Here is a 20,592-nt window from a genome sequence, read left to right on the forward strand (position 1 = left end):
TTCTGGTGGCCCACCATGCGGAACGACGTCAAGGAGTTCGTCTTGGCCTGCGCGGTCTGTGCCCGCAGCAAGGCCTCTCACCAGGCACCCTCCGGGCTCTTGCAGCCCCTTCCCGTTCCAAGCCGTCCGTGGTCACATGTGGCGCTCGACTTCGTCACTGGTCTACCCTCCTCCCAGGGGAACACCTGCCTTCTGACCGTTGTGGATCGATTCAGCAAGGGGGTCCACCTCGTGGCCCTCTCCAAGCTTCCCTCTGCAGCCGAGACGGCGGACCTCCTGACGCACCACGTGTTCTGCCTTCACGGTTTTCCCCAGGACATCGTCTCTGACCGGGGGCCCCAGTTCACCTCCCAGGTATGGCGGGCTTTCTGCAAAGGATTGGGGGCAACGGTCAGTCTCTCCTCTGGCTATCATCCCCAGACAAACGGGCAGACGGAGAGGATGAACCAGAGCGTGGAGTCTGCTCTTCGGTGTGTGGCAGCCGAGAGGCCGGCATCCTGGAGCCGTTTCCTTCCCTGGGTTGAGTACTCCATCAACTCAATGGTCAGTTCCGCCACCGGCCTCTCCCCTTTTGAGGCCTCCCTGGGCTACCAGCCCCCTCTTTTTCCCGCACTGGAGACGGAAGTGGCAGTTCCCTCCGTGCAGGTCCACCTCGACCGCTGCCGTCGAGTTTGGGAGATCACCAGGACCGCGCTGCTCCGGACATCTGAGCGCGCCTGTCGTGGTGCCGACCGGCGCCGGGTTCCCGCGCCGACTTACCGCCCTGGGCAGAGGGTGTGGCTCTCCGCGAAGGACCTCCCGCTACGGTCCTCGGCCAAGAAGCTCAACCCCCGCTTCGTCGGGCCTTTCGAGGTCCTGAAGGTACTCAGTCCGGCGGCCCTGCGCCTGAAGCTTCCTGCATCCATGCACATCCACCCCGTGTTCCATGTCTCCCGGGTTAAGCCCGTCTCCCTCTGTCCCCTTATGCCTCCGGCTCCTGATCCGCCGCCTCCTGTGCTAGTGGATGGTCACCCCCAGTGGCAGGTCCGCCGGTTGATGGGCGTTCGTCGGCGGGGCCGGGGGTTCCAATACCTGGTGGACTGGGAGGGCTACGGCCCTGAGGAGCGTAGCTGGGTCTCCCGGCAGCTCATCGTGGATCCCGGCTTGATCACCGACTTCCATCGGGCCCATCCTGACGAGCCGGGTCGGCCTGGTCGCCGGGTGGCTCCCGTGGAGGGGGGGGTACTGTGAGGTTTCTGTCCTTGCGCTCTCACTCGTTCTGTTCCTTTAACCACCCTCGCTTTGTTTTCATTCATTTTCTGTCAATTGGTTCTATCCCCTCGTTCACACGTTTCTCCCCGTTGACGTCATCAGAGACGTCGCTGATTGGTTCTCTCACTTCCCCACGCTTTTCAATCACATTCCCCAGCTGTCACTGCTTTCTCCCCGTTGACGTCATCAGAGACGTCGCTGATTGGTTCTCTCACTTCCCCATGCTTTTCAATCAATCGATCCCTCATTATTTATACCGCGTTTTTCCCCACCCTAAGTTGTTGGATCGTCTTGTTTTGTCGCCTTGATTTGTCTCTGGATATTTTTCCCCGTTGCTGTTGCTGCTGCTTTTTTCTCTGTGCTGTTCTCCAGGAATTCCTAGAAGCCTTCGCTTGGATACCTGCTCCCGTGGCGCGCGCTCGCCTCCACTGTTGTTCCAGTTCCAATTACGCATCTCGTCTGGGTGAGTTATCTATTTGACTGTTCTTGACCTATTCCGTTTTTCGTGTGTAAACTTACACTGAAGACTACCACCTTTTTGTCAAACAGTCACTCACCCAGCCATTAGCTATTTTTGCTTGTTCCTTTATGGAATGATATTTTGGGATCTACCATCTCCCTCTGTGTGCTAGCTCACACCGAAGATATTATTTCACAATTGGACTGTGTGTTTACATGAAGAGATTCACTGTGTGTTTGCTCACACCGAAGATATTATTTCACAATTGGACTGTGTGTTTACATGAAGATATTCACTGTGTGTTTACATGAAGATATTCACTGTGTGTTTACATGAAGATATTCACTGGGACTGTGTTTGGATTTAGCTCACTGTGTTGTTAACACGAAGAGTTTTCACTTGGGCTGTTTTTGGAATTGTGCTCTCTGTGTTGTTAACACGAAGAGATTCACTTGGGCTGTGTTTGGAACTGTGCTCACTGTGTTGTTAACACGAAGAATTGTACACCCTGTTCTCCTGCTCGTTTAAGACTGCTCTGTCACTGACTCGCTCCCTCTCTCCCTCTCTCGGTCTCGCAACAACATCTGAGAACCCACCGAGAGGATTCTGCAGAGCGGTTCAGAAGTCAACACCTGCTTCCCAAGACAACCCTCATGGGAGAAGCTGCAGAGCAGCAGAACTTTGCCCCTTGATCATTGTACCTGTCTTGTTTGACCTGCTTTCCCTGTTTCTCTTATTCTTAGTACCAAATAAACAAGCCCTCGTATTTGGCAACTCTGAATCCTACTCTCTTGTGTCGTTGCGTTTGGGGTCGGTGTCAAACCATAACACTGCCAGAAAAACGACAAAATCTTTTTCATTTAGAAAGTGAGTTTAGTAGGAGAAAATACAATTTTAAACATCAGTTTGCACGTACCACACTTAAACAGATGTGTCCTTCAGTTATTGGTGTAAAGTTGTGGAATTCTCTCCACAGCGAGCTTAAGGGATGTAATAGTGTTTATCAATAAAAAAAAAATTATAAAAAATATATATTTAGTCCGTATGAAAATCAAATGTGATCTGAATAGTGAGATCTTTTCTTTTCTTTTATTCTTCTCTTTCTTTTATTCTTTATTCTTTATCATTATTATTATTATTATTATTATTTAATTTTTTATTGTTTAACTGTGGATTGTGTGTTTCTTTTATGATGGTATAAATTATTATTTGTGTAAATTAGGTTGTACGCCGACCATTAAGTAAATACTTGTTTAGTTTAGGAACAAGGGGCAGATAACTATAAGATTTATTCTTCTTCCTGCTCCTTTTGTCCATGGAATGTTATTTATGATTGTGTAATGAAGAAACTATGATTGTATGATTCCATGTGGCAAATAAAAACTCTGAACTGAACTGAACTGAACTGAACTGTACATTACAGTGAAATGCTTGGTTCTGCATGAGCCTCCTGAGAATGTGCTTCATATCATACAGTAAAAAACTAAATAAGTAAAAGAGGAATACAGTCCCAACACTATACAGATATACAATATACAACCTAACTACAAACATGCAAACTTTAAAACAAATGCAAAATGCAAAGATGAGGTCGTATGGATGTAGCGCAAATCTCTTTAATAAATGGATAAATATGATGTAGTGTTAAAGTGTTTAAAGTGTCTAAAGTGAGTGTTAAAGTGTTTGTTTAAAGTGAGTGTGTGTGTGTGTGCGTGTGTGTGTGTGCGTGTGTGTGTGTGCGTGTGTGCATGCGTGCGTGTGTGCGTGCGTGCGTGCGTGCGTGCGTGCGTGCGTGTGTGCGTGCGCGTGTGTGTGTGTGTGTGTGTGTGTGGACACATGCTCTAAATGACCGAGGAGCGAGGACGCCATGATCTGCCAAATCAGATTTTTTCACAACCTATGTTTTGATAATGCGTTAAACGTTGCGGTGTGTGGATGTGAGTTTAAAGTGAGTGTGTGTGTGTGGATGTGTGTTTAAAGTGAGTGTGTGCGTGTGGATGTGTGTTTAAAGTGAGTGTGTGCGTGTGGATGTGAGTTTAAAGTGAGTGTGTGCGTGTGGATGTGAGTTTAAAGTGAGTGTGTGTGTGTGTGGACGTGTGTTTAAAGTGAGTGTGTGCGTGTGTGTGGATGTGAGTTTAAAGTGAGTGTGTGTGTGTGTGTGGATGTGTGTTTAAAGTGAGTGTGTGTGTGTGGACGTGTGTTTAAAGTGAGTGTGTGTGTGTGGATGTGTGTTTAAAGTGAGTGTGTGCGTGTGGATGTGTGTTTAAAGTGAGTGTGTGCGTGTGGATGTGTGTTTAAAGTGAGTGTGTGTGTGTGGATGTGTGTTTAAAGTGAGTGTGTGTGTGTGTGGATGTGAGTTTAAAGTGAGTGTGTGCGTGTGGATGTGTGTTTAAAGTGAGTGTGTGTGTGCGTGTGGATGTGAGTTTAAAGTGAGTGTGTGTGTGTGGATGTGTGTTTAAAGTGAGTGTGTGCGTGTGGATGTGTGTTTAAAGTGAGTGTGTGCGTGTGGATGTGAGTTTAAAGTGAGTGTGTGCGTGTGGATGTGTGTTTAAAGTGAGTGTGTGCGTGTGGATGTGAGTTTAAAGTGAGTGTGTGTGTGTGGATGTGTGTTTAAAGTGAGTGTGTGCGTGTGGATGTGTGTTTAAAGTGAGTGTGTGCGTGTGGATGTGTGTTTAAAGTGAGTGTGTGTGTGTGGATGTGTGTGTTTAAAGTGAGTGTGTGCGTGTGGATGTGTGTGTTTAAAGTGAGTGTGTGCGTGTGGATGTGTGTTTAAAGTGAGTGTGTGCGTGTGGATGTGTGTTTAAAGTGAGTGTGTGTGTGTGGATGTGAGTTTAAAGTGTTTAAAGTGAGTGTGTGCGTGTGTTTAAAGTGAGTGTGTGCGTGTGGATGTGTGTGTGTGTGTGTGTGTGCAATGAGTGTCGATGGATGGGTTGATAGAGTTACATAGAGTCAGTTGCAACCGTTACGACTGAAATGCTTCACGTGAGAAAAATAAAAACAAAAAAAAATTTATAGACGTTCTTCTTCAGATGCTTCCGCTGTGAGCCCCGATTTCACCGCGCGAACGCAAAACGGAGGCACACAGTATTTGCATCGCTGTTAATTAAGCTCTTAAGAGACTTAATGGAGGGAACTTACAGCGGAGGGTGACCTCGTTTCAGACCTGGAGGCGTCGGCGGGTGACAAATACTTTCCCTTTTTAGAACCTGAGAGAGGAAGATGAAATAGGATTAATTACGCCTTTCATGGCGTCTGTTCAGGAAAAGCATTGTCACATGTGACTTAACTTGATTTATTTTCAGTTAAGGACATATTTGCGTCGCGTTAAAGAGACTAAGAATACGTCGACGTGACGGTTCGGGGGGCCAAGTATCTGGTTATCGGTGATAAACGTTAAAGGGGCCACAAAGAGCCCGACCTGCGGGGGTCCTGGTGGGAGGGACCGGAGCGCTCGGAGGGGAGCTGGTAGACTCCAGAGCCGGCCGGCTGGAGGGGGATCGAACAGGCGTGGTGGTGGTGCTCCCAGGCATCAGGTCTGAAACAGAGAAGACAGAATGAACACAGTGCTACACTAGAGACGGCTCCACGGTTTCAGACGATATACCGCAACCTGTGAGTTACTGTGGTGGTGTGTTACTTGGTGTTGAGACATCCGCTGACTACATTACTTGCCCACCACTGGTGTATGCATTCTTTTTTTTTTCCTTAGAAATAAAACCAATTTATTGAATTTTCGCATATTTTCGTTCATCAAATAAAAAAAATACTCTAATTTGTAAAATACTAAGCGTTCTATCAATACTTAGTCAGACAAAATTATAAACTGGACGTGTCTGCGTGGACAGCAGGTCTATTGTATAGGTTGCAGTACAGAGTAGCGTAAGTTTCACTTTCATTTAGAGAGAAAGGAGAGAAAGACGACGTTTCAGATTAAACCCACACATCAGCTCGACTGGAGAGGAGCTCAGAGGACCAGTCCAGACCAGCAGCAGTATGTTTGACAGGAGAAGAGCTCAGAGGACCAGTCCAGACCAGCAGCAGTATGTTTGACTGGAGAGGAGCTCAGAGGACCAGTCCAGACCAGCAGCAGTATGTTTGACTGGAGAGGAGCTCAGAGGACCAGTCCAGACCAGCAGCAGTATGTTTGACTGGAGAGGAGCTCAGAGGACCAGTCCAGACCAGCAGCAGTATGTTTGACTGGAGAGGAGCTCAGAGGACCAGTCCAGACCAGCAGCAGTATGTTTGACTGGAGAGGAGCTCAGAGGACCAGTCCAGACCAGCAGCAGTGTGTTTGACTGGAGAGGAGCTCAGAGGACCAGTCCAGACCAGCAGCAGTATGTTTGACTGGAGAGGAGCTCAGAGGACCAGTCCAGACCAGCAGCAGTGTGTTTGACTGGAGAGGAGCTCAGAGGACCAGTCCAGACCAGCAGCAGTATGTTTGACTGGAGAGGAGCTCAGAGGACCAGTCCAGACCAGCAGCAGTATGTTTGACTGGAGAGGAGCTCAGAGGACCAGTCCAGACCAGCAGCAGTATGTTTGACTGGAGAGGAGCTCAGAGGACCAGTCCAGACCAGCAGCAGTATGTTGCTACATTGATCCGTCATTGATTTGTCAATGAACGATAGAAAATTGACAGAAGGTATTACTGTCTGTTGGTTTATTTTTTAAATTAGAACATAACATCAACTCTGTCTGTCCAACAAATGGATGCTAGTCATTGAAAATTAATTAAAAACGTTCTCCATAGAGCCCTGTTGTACTTCTTTAGCGCAGCAACTCGCGCAGGTCCGGGGAGCAACTTAGTCACGTGACTCTGAGTTGGTATCGCTGATTGGCTCGAACACGGTATGTTTGTATACAGCGAACAGGTCTATATTGTGCGATAATAAAAAAGAAAAAGAAACTCACCCAGGTTTCCGGAGCGAGGGGAGGGTTTCTGGGGCGAGAGGTCAGTGAGCCCGGCAGACGGACCACACAGAGGAGAGCTGACTGGAGACGTCACGGGCGTCCAGGCCGGGGGAGACCTGGTGGGGCTGATGCGGGCGTCGGAGGAGGAGGAGGGGGGCCTGGAGGAGGAGACCTCGGGTTTATGGTGGCGCTCGGTGGTGACTGGTCCGTCCTGGGGTTCTGGGGTTCTGGGAGTAGGAGAACGTCAAATGAATCCTAGGAGCGTGAGATGTTTAAACAGGAACAGGTACAGATGTACGTGTACATATATCCCAAAATCTACCATTGTTTGTTCTTATCTACTGAATAGAACGGAAGTACAAAAAAACAGGGTCAGCCCTATGTTCCATTAGCCCTATGATCCATTAGCCCTATGTTCCCTCAGCCCTATGATCCATTAGCCCTATGTTCCATTAGCCCTATGTTCCCTCAGCCCTATGATCCATTAGCCCTATGATCCATTAGCCCTATGTTCCCTCAGCCCTATGTTCCATTAGCCCTATGTTCCCTCAGCCCTATGTTCCTACAGCCCTATGTTCCTACAGCCCTATATTCCTACAGCCCTATGTTCCATTAGCCCTATGTTCCATTAGCCCTATGTTCCATTAGCCCTATGTTCCATCAGCTCTATGTTCCATTAGCCCTATGTTCCCTCAGCCCTATGTTCCTACAGCCCTATGTTCCTACAGCTCTATTTTCCATTAGCCCTATGTTCCTACAGCCCTATGTTCCTACAGCCCTATGTTCTCACAGCCCTATGTTCCATTAGCCCTATGTTCCTACAGCCCTATGTTCCATTAGCCCTATGTTCCTACAGCCCTATGTTCCATTAGCCCTATGTTTCATTAGCCCTATGTTCCATTAGCCCTATATTCCATTAGCCCTATGTTCCATTAGCCTTATGTTCCATTAGCCCTATGATCCATTAGCCCTATGTTCCATTAGCCCTATGTTCCATTAGCCCTATGTTCCCTCAGCCCTATGTTCCATTAGCCCTATGTTCCATTAGCCCTATGTTCCATTAGCCCTATGTTCCATTAGCCCTATGTTCCATTAGCCCTATGTTCCATTAGCCCTATGTTCCATTAGCCCTATGTTCCTACAGCCCTATGTTCCATTAGCCCTATGTTCCATTAGCCCTATGTTCCATTAGCCCTATGTTCCATTAGCCCTATGTTCCTACAGCCCTATGTTCCATTAGCCCTATGTTCCCACATGCCTACATCTATCTAGCGTTAAACTAAGGATCTAGCGTTAAACTAAGGATCTAGTGTTAAACTAAGGATCTAGCGTTATGAGTTCAGGCTCGGTCAGACCGGGACAGAGCTAACGGCTGCACACTGAACAATAACAGAGAGGGGCGATGGAGGTCAACTCTGCACTCCAGTGAGTGAATACATGTAGGAGAGGCTCAGCGGCCCGGTCTCAAGGTCACATGTAGGGTCAACAGGACTTGTTTGACCTCTGTGAGTTCGCCTGCTTCCCATTGTGTGTGTATATGTGTGTGTGTGTGTGTGTGTGTGTGTGTGTGTGTGTGTGTGTGTGTGTGTGTGTGTGTGTGTGTGTGTGTGTGAGAGGATTAAAGCTGGAGGAACAGACTCACCCGGGGCCAGGTTCAGGTTGAGGCCCAGGCGCGGGCTTTGATCGCCGGGCGTCGTGGACCGGAGCTGCAGCCAGAGACACAAACACGTTAGACGGATCCTTCTAGACCAGGAGGAGCGCACGGCTCAAGCTGTTCTAACGTTCAAGCGGATCCTTCTAGACCAGGAGGAGCGCACGGCTCAAGCTGTTCTAACGTTCAAGCGGATCCTTCTAGACCAGGAGGAGCGCACGGCTCAAGCTGTTCTAACGTTCAAGCGGATCCTTCTAGACCAGGAGGAGCGCACGGCTCAAGCTGTCCCTTTCTATTTACACCAACATTTTGGGAAATTCGCTTATCGTCTCTCCCAAAGGCTACCCGTACATGTCCGCTTCCATTCATTGTGCTAAGCTAGGCTAACGTGCATCCAGATAGCTTTCTACTGAACGCACAGAGAGGAAACTGGTATTTATCTTCTCGTCTCTCTCTCTGGAGAAGAAGGTAAGCTAAGTTCCTCCAAATGTTGGCGTGTTCCTTTAAAAGTGGTTATTAGATTAGATAAGATAAGATAAGATATTCCTTTATTGATCTCCTTGGGAAAATTCTGGCATCATAGCAGAGGGGGGAGGGGAGGTACAGGTATGGGCAGGGTAATAGTAGAAAGACAGATATATGTCATAAGATTTTATCTGAATATAGAAATATGAGAAAAATAAACAGTGTAACCAAAGGTGCAGATGAGGGTCTCTGTGCCCTATTAGTTATATTATACGTTACAATAAATATAGGCAATAAAGAATTTGAAAAGAGTAAAAGTAAACAGTACGTTCAACACTGATGTTGAAAAGGGGTGCAGAATACTCTGTGAGGCTTGAAGAAGTAGTTTGAAAGTCAATTAAAAGAAATATATCACAAAAAAAGAAGTAGTTTGAAAGTATATTTTCTGTAGTGAAGAGGACTGTAAGGCGGTCAAATCTACCGTCACATCTAGTTATAGCATACCATAAAAATAGGACAAATATCGGGATATAATATTTGGATCACATCGCCTGTGTAATTCATCTTCCCCTCCACAGCTGGGATCAATGCGATCGTTCAAACACTTTAAAACACTAGATCATCTTTCATCACTGACCTCATGATGTAAAACCCACTTTATGTTTGTCACTCGATTTGAAATGAGGCCATGTAATAATCTGTAAATCATCTTGGAGTTGGATCCGAGCCCTCGTAAAACACAGTCAATATGGTCATCGGGGGGGATGTGATTTGACACAAGTGACCGGCTATCTCAAGCCCTCCTCCTCCAATCACAACCGCTAGTGACCTATCTCAAGCCCTCATCCTCCAATCACAACCGCTAGTGACCTATCTCAAGCCCTCCTCCTCCAATCACAACCGCTAGTGACCTATCTCAAGCCCTCATCCTCCAATCACAACCGCTAGTGACCTATCTCAAGCCCTCCTCCTCCAATCACAACCGCTAGTGACCTATCTCAAGCCCTCATCCTCCAATCACAACCGCTAGTGACCTATCTCAAGCCCTCATCCTCCAATCACAACCGCTAGTGACCTATCTCAAGCCCTCATCCTCCAATCACAACCGCTAGTGACCTATCTCAAGCCCTCATCCTCCAATCACAACCACTAGTGACCTATCTCAAGCCCTCATCCTCCAATCACAACCACTAGTGACCTATCTCAAGCCCTCCTCCTCCAATCACAACCACTAGTGACCTATCTCAAGCCCTCATCCTCCAATCACAACCACTAGTGACCTATCTCAAGCCCTCATCCTCCAATCACAACCGCTAGTGACCTATCTCAAGCCCTCCTCCTCCAATCACAACCGCTAGTGACCTATCTCAAGCCCTCATCCTCCAATCACAACCGCTAGTGACCTATCTCAAGCCCTCCTCCTCCAATCACAACCGCTAGTGACCTATCTCAAGCCCTCATCCTCCAATCACAACCGCTAGTGACCTATCTCAAGCCCTCCTCCTCCAATCACAACCGCTAGTGACCTATCTCAAGCCCTCATCCTCCAATCACAACCGCTAGTGACCTATCTCAAGCCCTCATCCTCCAATCACAACCGCTAGTGACCTATCTCAAGCCCTCATCCTCCAATCACAACCGCTAGTGACCTATCTCAAGCCCTCATCCTCCAATCACAACCACTAGTGACCTATCTCAAGCCCTCATCCTCCAATCACAACCGCTAGTGACCTATCTCAAGCCCTCCTCCTCCAATCACAACCACTAGTGACCTATCTCAAGCCCTCATCCTCCAATCACAACCACTAGTGACCTATCTCAAGCCCTCATCCTCCAATCACAACCGCTAGTGACCTATCTCAAGCCCTCATCCTCCAATCACAACCGCTAGTGACCTATCTCAAGCCCTCCTCCTCCAATCACAACCACTAGTGACCTATCTCAAGCCCTCCTCCTCCAATCACAACCACTAGTGACCTATCTCAAGCCCTCCTCCTCCAATCACAACCACTAGTGACCTATCTCAAGCCCTCATCCTCCAATCACAACCGCTAGTGACCTATCTCAAGCCCTCATCCTCCAATCACAACCGCTAGTGACCTATCTCAAGCCCTCATCCTCCAATCACAACCGCTAGTGACCTATCTCAAGCCCTCATCCTCCAATCACAACCGCTAGTGACCTATCTCAAGCCCTCATCCTGTACAATCCCTTTAAAAAAAAAAGTGCATTTGGCCAGGCCGTCTTCTCATACAGAGCATCCCACCAATGGAACTCAATTCCTCAAACAATTAGAGTGTCCACATCATACCATTCATTCAAGTGCAGGGTTAGGGAATGGCTCATTGAAAATAATATGTCATGATGTGCTCTGTCCTTGTGTCCATGACTGTATTGTGACCTGTATATCCCTATCGTATGTTCTATGTGCTTTTGTTGTGTTTTTATTCTAATGTTATTTATCTTGATATTATTCTGTTTTTATTGCTAACCCTTTTTTTCACACAGGATTTGAGCCTGTACCTTCTGGCAGGAGGGGGACTGCCAATGGAAATTTGCCTTTTGGCTAAAATTGGGTGCATTTACATCTGTAAAATGTTTTATTAATGTACGCTGTCCCCCTTGAACAAATAAAGTAAACCTAACCTAACCTAAAGGCCCAGGACACTCCTCCGAGTTTACTACACCGCTTTGCCGGGGAACTGTTTCCAATCGCAGTGGAAAGAGGAGGGTTCACCACCAGCAAGACAGGACAACAACTTTCCGAGTAGTAAAAAAAATAAAACGATAATTATGTCAGACAGTCTGGAGAGCTTGATTTATGACGCGATGTCATTTTGGGACCGGTACCGGTGGTCCCGTCGGGTGGAATGGGGTTAATTAAAGGAACACGCCAACTTGTTCTGCCGTCTTACCTCTGGTGCCGCTGTAGACAGCCGTGGGCCTCGAGCCGCCGTCTTTGTTGACGGCCTGCAGACGTGGTGGATCCTGGGGACTGCTGGTCTGGTGGGTGGCGGAGGCCTGGAGTCCTGCTGGGTCCGGACCGGGCCTGGTCTGGTGGGCGGAGGCCTGGCCCGCCTGGCTTCCTGCTGGGTCCGGACCGGACCTGGTCTGGTGGGCGGAGGCCTGGAGTCCTGCTGGGTCCGGACCGGACCTGGTCTGGTGGGCGGAGGCCTGGCCCGCCTGGAGTCCTGCTGGGTCCGGACCGGGCCTGGTCTGGTGGGTGGAGGAGGCCTGGCCCGCCTGGCGTCCTGCTGGGTCCGGACCGGGCCTGGTCTGGTGGGCGGAGGCCTGGCGTCCTGCTGGGTCCGGACCGGGCCTGGTCTGGTGGGCGGAGGCCTGGCGTCCTGCTGGGTCCGGACCGGGCCTGGTCTGGTGGGCGGAGGCCTGGCCCGCCTGGTGTCCTGCTGGGTCCGGACCGGGCCTGGTCTGGTGGGCGGAGGCCTGGAGTCCTGCTGGGTCCGGACCGGGCCTGGTCTGGTGGGTGGAGGCCTGGTGGCCCGCCTGGCGTCCTGCTGGGTCCGGACCGGGCCTGGTCTGGTGGGTGGAGGAGGCCTGGCCCGCCTGGCGTCCTGCTGGGTCCGGACCGGGCCTGGTCTGGTGGGTGGAGGAGGCCTGGCCCGCCTGGCGTCCTGCTGGGTCTGGACCGGGCCTGGTCTGTCCCACGCCGGGCCTGGCAGCAGCTGTGTACGGCTCCTCTCCGAACCTGGGGAGAGAAAAAGAAAACACACTCACCACCGTCAGTGTTCAAGAAAACCACGAGGGACAGTTTGGAAGAACAATAGAAACAGAAATTAATCGGGGGAACTTCTTCAATCAATATCTGAAATACTAACCTTCATACTGTCTTTTACTAGTATGCACTTTGCTACTAAGGAATCTTGCCTATATTACTACCTACTGTGCTCATCTATAATACTACTATGCACTCAAGTCTGTAGCACTCGGGTTTGACACTGTTTGACTTACTGACCCATAGCTGCCAAAGTCGTTCCCTTCCTTCCTGCTGACCTGTTGTACAGAACTAGTAAGTGGCTTTGGATAAAAACGTTCAGCTAAATGACTAAATGTAAATGTGAATATTAACAGTTTATGGGATAAGACTAAATTAACGTTTTCCAATCCTTATTTCTCAAACACCATGTGATAATAAGTAAGGGATAATGTATAGCTATAATCGGTCATTGTCGCAAAATAATTGACCGACACAGAGTTTAGAATACAGAGCCGCCTCGCCGAGGTGTTCTAAACGTCAGTGAAGGTCAATTATTTTGCGACAATGACCGAGTATAGCTATACATTATCCCGCTTATTACAGGGCTAACTTACTAACAATATACCTAATTCATTTTACACCATCGACAAGACGAGATCAAATGCAGACGCAGTTGTTCTGTGGCTCTGTCAGCCCAAATAAAGTGATTATTATTATCGCCGGCAGCCGGCAGGTGTGTCTGATTGCACTGATGCAGTGTGTGTCAGTGGGCTTGATTGCTCCAGCTGCGAAAAGCAATAATCACCGGTGGTTATTGCGCGTTGCCCATGGCAGCGGTCAGTTATCGAAAAATTATTCACCGCTGTCAGGGGCTATTGACCAATCACAATCAAGCATTTCGGCGAATGTGAAAACGCCATGTAATAACATGTGATAATAACATGTGATAATAACATGTGATAATGACTAAGGAGATTATAGAAGTTAACCGTCTTTCCACCATCTCTTCAACATTAGCCACCAGGGCTGGGTCGTACTCTTCCTGCTGACCTGTTGTACAGAACTTGTAAGTCGTGTTGGATAAGAGCATCAACTAAATGACTAACTGTAAATGTGAATGTAAATGTGAGTGTAAATGAATACTAGGGCTGCACCATTAATTGAAAAATAATCGCGATCTCGATTCATAGACCCATGCGATCTCAACTAACCCTAACCCTAATGAACACATTAAAACTAACCCTAACCCTAATGAACACATTAAAACTAACCCTAACCCTAATGAATACATTAAAACTAACCCTAACCCTAATGAACACATTAAAACTAACCCTAATGAACACATTAAAACTAACCCTAACCCTAATGAATACATTAAAACTAACCCTAATGAATACATTAAAACTAACCCTAACCCTAATGAACACATTAAAACTAACCCTAACCCTAATCAATACATTAAAACTAACCCTAACCCTAATGAACACATTAAAACTAACCCTAACCCTAATGAACACATTAAAACTAACCCTAACCCTAATGAACACATTAAAACTAACCCTAACCCTAATGAATACATTAAAACTAACCCTAACCCTAATGAACACATTAAAACTAACCCTAATGAACACATTAAAACTAACCCTAACCCTAATGAATACATTAAAACTAACCCTAATGAATACATTAAAACTAACCCTAACCCTAATGAACACATTAAAACTAACCCTAACCCTAATCAATACATTAAAACTAACCCTAACCCTAATGAACACATTAAAACTAACCCTAACCCTAATGAACACATTAAAACTAACCCTAACCCTAATGAACACATTAAAACTAACCCTAACCCTAATGAATACATTAAAACTAACCCTAACCCTAATGAACACATTAAAACTAACCCTAACCCTAATGAACACATTAAAACTAACCCTAATGAACACATTAAAACTAACCCTAACCCTAATGAACACATTAAAACTAACCCTAACCCTAATGAACACATTAAAACTAACCCTAACCCTAATGAACACATTAAAACTAACCCTAACCCTAATGAACACATTAAAACTAACCCTAACCCTAATGAACACATTAAAACTAACCCTAACCCTAATCAATACATTAAAACTAACCCTAACCCTAATGAACACATTAAAACTAACCCTAACCCTAATGAACACATTAAAACTAACCCTAACCCTAATGAACACATTAAAACTAACCCTAACCCTAATGAACACATTAAAACTAACCCTAACCCTAATGAACACATTAAAACTAACCCTAACCCTAATGAACACATTAAAACTAACCCTAACCCTAATGAACACATTAAAACTAACCCTAACCCTAATGAACACATTAAAACTAACCCTAACCCTAATCAATACATTAAAACTAACCCTAACCCTAATGAACACATTAAAACTAACCCTAACCCTAATGAACACATTAAAACTAACCCTAACCCTAATGAACACATTAAAACTAACCCTAACCCTAATGAATACATTAAAACTAACCCTAACCCTAATGAACACATTAAAACTAACCCTAACCCTAATGAACACATTAAAACTAACCCTAACCCTAATGAATACATTAAAACTAACCCTAACCCTAATGAACACATTAAAACTAACCCTAATGAACACATTAAAACTAACCCTAACCCTAATGAACACATTAAAACTAACCCTAACCCTAATGAACACATTAAAACTAACCCTAACCCTAATGAACACATTAAAACTAACCCTAACCCTAATGAACACATTAAAACTAACCCTAACCCTAATGAACACATTAAAACTAACCCTAACCCTAATGAACACATTAAAACTAACACTAACCCTAATGAATACATTAAAACTAACCCTAATGAATACATTAAAACTAACCCTAACCCTAATGAATACATTAAAACTAACCCTAATGAACACATTAAAACTAACCCTAATGAATACATTAAAACTAACCCTAACCCTAATGAATACATTAAAACTAACCCTAATGAATACATTAAAACTAACCCTAATGAATACATTAAAACTAACCCTAACCCTAATGAATACATTAAAACTAACCCTAATGAACACATTAAAACTAACCCTAACCCTAATGAACACATTAAAACTAACACTAACCCTAATGAATACATTAAAACTAACCCTAATGAACACATTAAAACTAACCCTAATGAATACATTAAAACTAACCCTAACCCTAATGAATACATTAAAACTAACCCTAATGAATACATTAAAACTAACCCTAACCCTAATGAATACATTAAAACTAACCCTAATGAATACATTAAAACTAACCCTAATGAATACATTAAAACTAACCCTAACCCTAATGAATACATTAAAACTAACCCTAATGAACACATTAAAACTAACCCTAACCCTAATGAATACATTAAAACTAACCCTAATGAACACATTAAAACTAACCCTAACCCTAATGAATACATTAAAACTAACCCTAATGAACACATTAAAACTAACCCTAACCCTAATGAACACATTAAAACTAACCCTAACCCTAATGAATACATTAAAACTAACCCTAATGAACACATTAAAACTAACCCTAATGAACACATTAAAACTAACCCTAACCCTAATGAATACATTAAAACTAACCCTAATGAATACATTAAAACTAACCCTAACCCTAATGAACACATTAAAACTAACCCTAACCCTAATGAACACATTAAAACTAACCCTAACCCTAATGAACACATTAAAACTAACCCTAACCCTAATGAACACATTAAAACTAACCCTAACCCTAATCAATACATTAAAACTAACCCTAACCCTAATGAACACATTAAAACTAACCCTAACCCTAATGAACACATTAAAACTAACCCTAACCCTAATGAACACATTAAAACTAACCCTAACCCTAATGAACACATTAAAACTAACCCTAACCCTAATGAACACATTAAAACTAACCCTAACCCTAATGAACACATTAAAACTAACCCTAACCCTAATCAATACATTAAAACTAACCCTAACCCTAATGAACACATTAAAACTAACCCTAACCCTAATGAACACATTAAAACTAACCCTAACCCTAATGAACACATTAAAACTAACCCTAACCCTAATGAACACATTAAAACTAACCCTAACCCTAATGAACACATTAAAACTAACCCTAACCCTAATGAACACATTAAAACTAACCCTAACCCTAATGAACACATTAAAACTAACCCTAACCCTAATCAATACATTAAAACTAACCCTAACCCTAATGAACACATTAAAACTAACCCTAACCCTAATGAACACATTAAAACTAACCCTAACCCTAATGAACACATTAAAACTAACCCTAACCCTAATGAATACATTAAAACTAACCCTAACCCTAATGAACACATTAAAACTAACCCTAACCCTAATGAACACATTAAAACTAACCCTAACCCTAATGAATACATTAAAACTAACCCTAACCCTAATGAACACATTAAAACTAACCCTAATGAACACATTAAAACTAACCCTAACCCTAATGAACACATTAAAACTAACCCTAACCCTAATGAACACATTAAAACTAACCCTAACCCTAATGAACACATTAAAACTAACCCTAACCCTAATGAACACATTAAAACTAACCCTAACCCTAATGAACACATTAAAACTAACCCTAACCCTAATGAACACATTAAAACTAACACTAACCCTAATGAATACATTAAAACTAACCCTAATGAATACATTAAAACTAACCCTAACCCTAATGAATACATTAAAACTAACCCTAATGAACACATTAAAACTAACCCTAATGAATACATTAAAACTAACCCTAACCCTAATGAATACATTAAAACTAACCCTAATGAATACATTAAAACTAACCCTAATGAATACATTAAAACTAACCCTAACCCTAATGAATACATTAAAACTAACCCTAATGAACACATTAAAACTAACCCTAACCCTAATGAACACATTAAAACTAACACTAACCCTAATGAATACATTAAAACTAACCCTAATGAACACATTAAAACTAACCCTAATGAATACATTAAAACTAACCCTAACCCTAATGAATACATTAAAACTAACCCTAATGAATACATTAAAACTAACCCTAACCCTAATGAATACATTAAAACTAACCCTAATGAATACATTAAAACTAACCCTAACCCTAATGAATACATTAAAACTAACCCTAATGAACACATTAAAACTAACCCTAACCCTAATGAATACATTAAAACTAACCCTAATGAACACATTAAAACTAACCCTAACCCTAATGAACACATTAAAACTAACCCTAACCCTAATGAACACATTAAAACTAACCCTAACCCTAATGAACACATTAAAACTAACCCTAACCCTAATGAACACATTAAAACTAACCCTAATGAACACATTAAAACTAACCCTAATGAACACATTAAAAGCAGCCTCACCGTGTTTCCGCCGATCTGACCACGAAGCGGCGACTGTTGTTGTTGTTGTTGTTGTTGTTGTTGCAGTTTTCTTCCGCCAGCTTCTTGCAGATGGCCGCTCGGGCTCGACTCTTCTCCTCAGAACCCACCGCCGCCGCTGGGCTCGTCTCCGGCCTCCCGGTGGGATCCGTCGTGGCCCCGGGGAGGAGGGGCCTCCTGGCGGGGGCGGCGCCGGGGGGCGGAGGAGGAGGAGCCTCCACGTCTCCTCGGGGGCCTGGGGTCTGGAAGAACCTCTGCCTCGCCGCCTGCGTCTTCTGGGCCGACACCGACCACGGGGGAGGGGGGACCGCCGGGACCGGGTCGGTGGGCTTCCGGGCGCCGGTCCGGGGGGTCAGAGGGGTCAACAGCACGGAGGGGGAGGAGGGGGAGGGGGAGGGGGAGGAGGGGGAGGAGGAGGAGGGGGAGGGGGAGGGGCGCGAGGCGGGACGGGTTTGACCGGCGGCGGCGCCGCTCTTCGACGCCGTTGAGACGGAGCCGGCGGGGACGTTGTTGTTGTTTTTGACCGCTGGAGGGTCGTTGTCGTTGCTGCAGCCGCTCGGGCCGCTCTGGTGGCCGCGGCAGAGGAAGGTGTCCGGCTCCGTGCCGGGCTTGTACCCCCCCGCGTGGAGCGTGCCGGAGCAGTGCCCGCACCTGGTTCAGGGGTTAAGTTCAAGTTTATTATTATTATTTATTTTTTATTTTTTACCCAGGGACAGTGCACATTAACCCGTTCACTGCCACACGACAGCCGGTTAACTTTCACTGTGACAATACAGAAGGTTAGCCCTTTTTACTATCACACAACCGACGGCGATGCTCCATCATTAGCATCATTAGCTCCCTGCCTACCATGATGTCTTTATGGTGTGGGAGCTAGAGGAGACCAGAGTCCCTGCCTACCATGATGTCTTTATGGTGGGGGAGCTAGAGGAGACCAGAGTCCCTGCCTACCATGATGTCTTTATGGTGTGGGAGCTAGAGGAGACCAGAGTCCCTGCCTACCATGATGTCTTTATGGTGTGGGAGCTAGAGGAGACCAGAGTCCCTGCCTACCATGATGTCTTTATGGTGTGGGAGCTACAGGAGACCAGAGTCCCTGCCTACCATGATGTCTTTATGGTGTGGGAGCTAGAGGAGACCAGAGTCCCTGCCTACCATGATGTCTTTATGGTGTGGGAGCTAGAGGAGACCAGAGTCCCTGCCTACCATGATGTCTTTATGGTGTGGGAGCTAGGAGACCAGAGTCCCTGCCTACCATGATGTCTTTATGGTGTGGGAGCTAGGAGACCAGAGTCCCTTTGATTGATTGATTGATTGATTGATTGATTGAACATGTTATTAACAGATTGCAGAATGGGTACAATACAGTACAGCTCAATACACACAATTGTTAAGGGGATGCAGACCAGAGAAAGTATTTCGTCTTGTTTACATCAGGGTCCCCCATTTTCAATTCATAATGACATACAGATAGACAATACTGTTACATTTAGACATTTATGACATACCACCAGAGTACAAAAATAGTCTAAAAAGAGAGTATAATACATTTGAGGGGGAAGAAACTGTACATTGGAGGAGGTGGGGGGGGGGGGGGGGGGGGGGCAACTGTACATTGGAGGGTCTTGTGTATTCTTGGGTTAGGTCATTTACTGTACATTGGAGGGGGTTGGGTTAGGACATTTACAGGGGCCAGTTTCGAATTGCAGTCTCCCGTAGGTGCTCTTTGAGAGTGGTTTCCCTTCTACTTGTTTTTTAAAGCTCTTAACAATTTAGCACCATCGTACATTTCCGATCTCCTGTCCTTCTATGTCCCCTCACGAGCCCTGAGGTCCTCCACAGCTGGTCTTTTAATTGTTCCTGGGGTGCCCCAAAGGAAAATTGGGGCATCTGCTTTTAAATTCTATGCACCACAGCTGTGGAACACAATCCCAAAAAATATTAGAGAGGCCAGCTCGGTGGACATCTTTATATGACAGTTGAAAACATACCTTTTTAATATTGCTTTTAATTAGCAACTCTTTTTATAATTTTTCTTTAAATACTCGATTTTATCCATTTTCTTTACTTGTGATTTTGACTGTGTGGTTTACTTTATGTTATTTTTTTATTATTTTCTTTTTTTAATCTGTTATTATTATTCATTGTTTTATCGTTCTTTTATCATGTAATGTGAAGCACTTTGGGCTGCATCTTGTATGAAAAGTGCTATATAAATAAAGTTATTATTATTATTATTAACATGATGTCTTCATGGTGTGGTAGGAAACCCACGCGAACACACGGGCAGAACGTGCAGACTCCACACAGAAAGGCCCCCTGCTGGGGTTCGAACCCAGGACCTTGTTGCTGTGAGGCAGCGGTGCTGACCGCGCCCTTTAATAATATGCGGTCGTGGGCGGCTACGTGGCGTAGTGGGCAAGGCGCTCGCCACAAATGACGGAGACGCTGGGCTCGCCTGTTCGAGCCCAGCGCTCCACATTGCTTTCAGTTTAGCTGGTCGTCCGTACTAATACACATTGGCCGTATTAGGGGGTGGGAAACTGATGGGTGGGGATCGGGCGTTGTGGACAGCGACTCCTACAGGTCGGTTGGTGCGCCTGCGCAGTAGAATCAGGAAGTGTCGGGGGCAGCGT

General features: G+C 45.3%; 1 protein-coding gene across 1 annotated transcript in view; it reads right to left on the minus strand.

Annotated features, from left to right (window-relative positions):
• The window catches only part of micall2a (mical-like 2a), a gene marked incomplete at both ends in the record, with an annotated part of 49,750 nt that overhangs the window by 19,258 nt on the left and 9,900 nt on the right, over window positions 1-20,592 (minus strand). The window contains 7 exons of the mRNA XM_084328323.1: window positions 4,850-4,917; window positions 5,130-5,246; window positions 6,620-6,846; window positions 8,262-8,325; window positions 11,651-12,441; window positions 17,939-18,285; window positions 18,418-18,607. Of these exons, the coding sequence (XP_084184449.1) occupies window positions 4,850-4,917; window positions 5,130-5,246; window positions 6,620-6,846; window positions 8,262-8,325; window positions 11,651-12,441; window positions 17,939-18,285; window positions 18,418-18,607 (1,804 nt within the window). The remainder of the gene's footprint in view (window positions 1-4,849; window positions 4,918-5,129; window positions 5,247-6,619; window positions 6,847-8,261; window positions 8,326-11,650; window positions 12,442-17,938; window positions 18,286-18,417; window positions 18,608-20,592) is intronic.

Source organism: Notolepis coatsorum (assembly GCF_963971535.1).
Source record: "Notolepis coatsorum genome assembly, chromosome: 14".
NCBI classification, from domain to species: domain Eukaryota; kingdom Metazoa; phylum Chordata; class Actinopteri; order Aulopiformes; family Paralepididae; genus Notolepis; species Notolepis coatsorum.